This window comes from Oncorhynchus keta, chromosome 12 (genome assembly GCF_023373465.1).
Source record: "Oncorhynchus keta strain PuntledgeMale-10-30-2019 chromosome 12, Oket_V2, whole genome shotgun sequence".
NCBI lineage: Eukaryota > Metazoa > Chordata > Actinopteri > Salmoniformes > Salmonidae > Oncorhynchus > Oncorhynchus keta.
Genome location: NC_068432.1, coordinates 28,933,968 through 28,938,758, shown reverse-complemented (window position 1 = coordinate 28,938,758; position 4,791 = coordinate 28,933,968). Strand labels below are relative to the sequence as shown.

General features: G+C 42.3%; 1 protein-coding gene across 1 annotated transcript; it reads left to right on the top strand.

Annotated features, from left to right (window-relative positions):
- Positions 1 to 556: 556 nt before the first annotated feature.
- Positions 557 to 4,451, top strand: LOC118391795 (uracil phosphoribosyltransferase homolog). Its single transcript, XM_052457565.1, has 4 exons — positions 557 to 649; positions 1,612 to 1,681; positions 1,815 to 1,877; positions 2,104 to 4,451. The coding sequence occupies exons 1-4, from the start codon at positions 557 to 559 to the stop codon at positions 2,349 to 2,351; spliced, it is 474 nt and encodes a 157-aa protein (XP_052313525.1). The 3' UTR covers positions 2,352 to 4,451.
- Positions 4,452 to 4,791: the final 340 nt, after the last annotated feature.

The following is a 4,791-nucleotide window of genomic DNA, read 5'->3' as shown; positions in this document are numbered from 1 at the left end:
TACATGGAGACCGTAACCACAAAGACCTCGTTGTCCTCAGGGGCTCTCTTCGTCTAATAGTCATCGATGTGCTCGACGCATTAGAAAAAGCTGCTTACAGTGGGGCAAAAAAGTATTTAGTCAGCCACCAATTGTGCAAGTTCTCCCACTTAAAAAGATGAGAGGCCTGTAATTTTCATCATAAGTACACTTCAACGATGACAGACAAAATTAGGGAAAAAAATCCAGAAAATCACATTGTAGGATATTTTATGAATTTATTTGCAAATTATGGTGGAAAATAAGTATTTGGTCAATAACAAAAGTTTAAGCAGTCCTAATACGTAATTCCCAACAGGCCAGAAAGCTTGAGGGTCCATGATGTGAACCACTTGATCCACAGTAAGTTCCCTTCCATCCTTCCTTCACTTGTCTTTCCTGTAGACTTGGCAAGAAATAGCGAACAAACTGGGACCAAATGTGATCGGCAAGGACTTGGCTATGCCTCCAGCTGTGTTTCCCTAGGATGTTACTGGAGTCATACAAAACCTGAGGAAGAGATACATCGTAGCGTCCCATGAGTAGGAGGCTCAGTGTGACGGGATCTGGGTCCGTGACATTGGAGGAGATGTTCCCGAGGGGTTTTACATTCAAGATTCCCTCTACTTCTGTAAGCACAGTGCAGAGCACGGTTTCAGTGACGATCTGTTTCTTGAGTATGACCTTGGGAGCAGTCTTCAATGATTTCACCTCTCTTTCCCACGTACCACCAAAGTGAGGAGCGCTTGGTGGGTTGAACTGGCCATCGCTTTGAAGCCTCTCGCAGTTCTCGGTCTCCTCCAACGAAGTTCTTACCACTGTCCAAAAGAAGCTCGAATGACTTGCCTCGAAGTGTAATGAAGCGTCTTAGAGACATCAGGAAGGCATCGGCATCCAGGATCTCCAAAACATGTGAAGACATTTTTGCCAATGAATAGAAAATGAAATACAGAAATATCTCATTTATATAAGTATTCACACCCCAATGTCAATACTTTGTAGAAGCACCTTTGGTAGTGATTACAGCTGAGTCTTTCTGGGTAAGTCTAACATGCTGACCACACTGTTCATGTCACGTGCGCAAGCATTGCTAAATAAATGTATACATACATGTTATTTAATCATTGCACCCACACTGCTTGCGAGCATCTGTGTAGCCAGGCGCTAAAATACAACATGGTTCTATTTGTCATGCAAGTCCCATCTCCTCATTGGTTTTTAGGAGCATATACCCACGTGGGTGATTGAAAGATGAACTGAGGTCCACACTCCAGGCCAGTCAGTAGTGGTAATGCACCTTAAAGTTGGTTGCCAACCCCCATATGACAAACTTGTACCCCTTTTATCTGTGAATTAATTGTCGGGGGAGTAGAGGCCCTTGTGCATTTCAGGTAAAATAACAACCAAATGTTTATATCCCATGACAATTTAGCTAGCAACAGCAAGGGGCGGCAGCGTAGCCTAGTGGTTAGAGCGTTGGACTAGTAACCGGAAGGTTGCGAGTTCAAACCCCCGAGCTGACACGGTACAAATCTGTCGTTCTGCCCCTGAACAGGCAGTTAAACCACTTTGACCCACTCGGTTTGTCCACAGATCAGACTAGTGGTTGAAGAGGGACTCAATCAGCTGCCATACAGCGAGTGTACAGTGATCACTCCCACAGGTTAGACATATTGATTGAAATTCGTTTGAAATTATAGAAATTGGGCAAATACTACGCATTACTGTAAAATGTCTCACCAAGACCAGAACTGACTATTTTAATCTCTCGCTCTCTCTCCCAACTCTTCCTTCAGGGCATAAGTATGATGGCGTGAAGTTTGAGAAAGGCAACTGCGGTGTCAGCATTATGAGAAGCGGTAAGACACTGATTATATAGGAGATTAAAGGAAAAATACATCTGAATTGGTCTCTGACTAGAATCCCTGACTGGTAGATTTGCCTATAAGCATCTGACATACATAGTACTATCCAATCACTGTTTGACTTATCAGTTGCACATCATTAATACGTCTTGTATGAGGTTTCATTTGAATGAACTGAGTGGAATTCAACATCTATCCATTTCTGTGTGTGTGTGTGAAGGCGAGGTCATGGAGCAGGGACTCAGAGACTGCTGCAGGTCCATCCATATCGGTAAGATCCTCATCCAGAGTGACAAGGACACCCAGAAGATCAAAGTTTACAACACCAAGTTCCCCCTAGATATCAACAGAAGGAAAGTCCTCCTAATGTATCCCATTCTCACTACGTATGGATCATCATGTCAAGTATGGATCACCAACAGACTCAATACTGTACTAACTCCTCCTCGGGACAAAGAGTTCAGGTGAAGTGTTGCTCTACCCTGGGCCCAAGGATCTGTGCTGTTGGTGTCACTTTTTGAATGAACCAGAAATTAGGACTAAATTGCTCCCGTTAGCAAGGCAATAGTGTAATAGTCATGGGCATCCCCTGTTTTTATGAAGAACACTTGACAGTGAGACTTTTCCACTTGATTTGCTCTTTGCAACTCGATTTTTGTTAAATTACACCTTCCAGCTAAGATAATTGTGGGAAGGTATCTTTTATTCGGCTCTGAAAATGACCTTGGTAGGTAGCGTGCTTCATATTTTTCAGCATAATTTTCCCCAGGCAGATAATTACACATTTCTGAGGGAAACTATAAAGAGCTCACTGGACGGCAATGAAAATTATGAATAGGCCAAATGGAGCCACTGAGAGTGAAGTAATGGTCATCTTTTTGTCCACTAACTAGCATCCCTCTCTGGGAGGATTGAAAACGTGCCTTGAGACAGATCAAAATGACATTTTATTATTTTATAGAAAGTATCAGCAGATGAGTCATAGCAACATCACTCAAGGCTAGTACTATGGACAGACTTTTCTTCAAGACTTCATTCATGTTGCCTGTTCCTCGGTCAAGTCACTGTGATGACTATCCTGTTTTTATGCTATCTAATATACATATGTTCTGCCTTCAGGTACAGATAACACAGTGATTGAGGCTGTGAGAGTTCTGACTGAACATGGTCTCCGGGCCAAACTCCACCCCTCACCTATATAACACTGCCTCACCACAATAACACTGCCTCACCACAATAACACTGCCTCACCTATATAACACTGCCTCAGCTATAGTCCCTACCTTAATATGGAAGTAGACTTCATAAGGCTCAACATTCTAGGGTTTCATACTACACCCTGTTTTCCATTCATTCCCGGGCTCTATTTGTAACTGCGCAAGTGTGAAGCGTGTGTTATTTTGCAATTTCGTCATGCAAAACTGACACAGTGGCATTTTCCAGCCTTAACGCCCGGTTCGGCAATATTTGAGGCTTGTTTTTAAGGACACACCTCAAATATGGCCACCGGTCGAGGGGAACTCTAAGAAAATAGGGATGGATAGCCTACCTGAACAAGCCAAATGCAGGCATGTGAATTGTGAATAATTAAAAAGCATTAGAGCAAAAACCCTCCAAAATATTTCAAAGCACTCGCAGTAGACCATTTAAACCCCCTTTTATCTATAGGCTACTTTTGGTTAATGACCTGGACAAAAATACACACCTATGCGTTGCTTCTAAACCAGCCTTGATTAAGGGGGCGGGCAGGCGACATACTTGGCTTTTAATCAAATTAAACGAAATGGGGGGAAACCAATATAATTTTTATGTTTCTAATTACGATATTCACCAGCACAAAAGGCACACCTCTCCTTCCATGGGCACTGTGCTTTTAAAAACTTCCCATTAACGCTGCTTGAAATTGTAACTTTTGCGCTTGTTTTTAAGGACATACCTGCTCAAGTGTAATGCTTTTATCATGTTGCTCCCGCTGTCGGTTGTCATGCACATCTGTCTGTCTTCGTGCGTCTTTGAGACCCTGGGCTATTGTTTCACTGGTATGGTCATCGGGGAAGTATGATGTCTTGAGGCATACATTAAGCAATGTCTATTTTTCATCTATATAGTGGGACTTTCAAGCTTAGGTATGGCTCCGACATTTTGCTCGACCATAGATTGGTTGTGGTGGAAAAGTAAGACACATTAGCCAGCTTCTCAGTGACTCTTTGGCGGGTAGCAATGTATAACCGCGGCATTGCTTCTTCTGCAAAATACTTGCGGCTTGGTAGCTGATATTTGGGGTCAATTGTGTTTAGTAGCTTTTTGAAGCCAGGCTTCTCCACTGTATAGAAGGGGACCATATCTTTTGCTATATGATAGGTCACCGCACCTGTTATCTCCTTCCACCTCCAAGTTCTTGTCATATGGGATGATGTTTGAAAATTATGCAGCTATGGTATATTTAAGCAATAAGGCCCGAGGCTAAAGGCTGTTCTTATGAAAGACACAAAATAAATGTACATGTTACAGGCACTAAAATGCAACTTGGTTCTATTTTTTATGATATCCTCATTAGTTTTTAGGAGCATATACCCACATGGGGGATTTTAATTCTGAACTGAGGTCCAGACTCCAGCCCAGTTGGTGGTGGTAATGCACCTTAAAGTTGGTTGCCAACTGCCATATAAAGTCAGAAAAAGAAAAAAGCGACTGAAGGAGGAGAGATGACTAAAAACGAATTAAGTATCTGTGGATTAATTAAGTATCTGTGGATTAATTGTCGGAGTAGAGGACCTTGTGCTTTTCAGGTAAAATAACAACCCAACGTTTATATCGCAGGTCAAATTAGCTAGCAAAAGCAAGCTTGCTAAATGGCCATGAATGTTTAATGCGTTTTGACCTATCCCAAAATAACAATGGTGGTTCA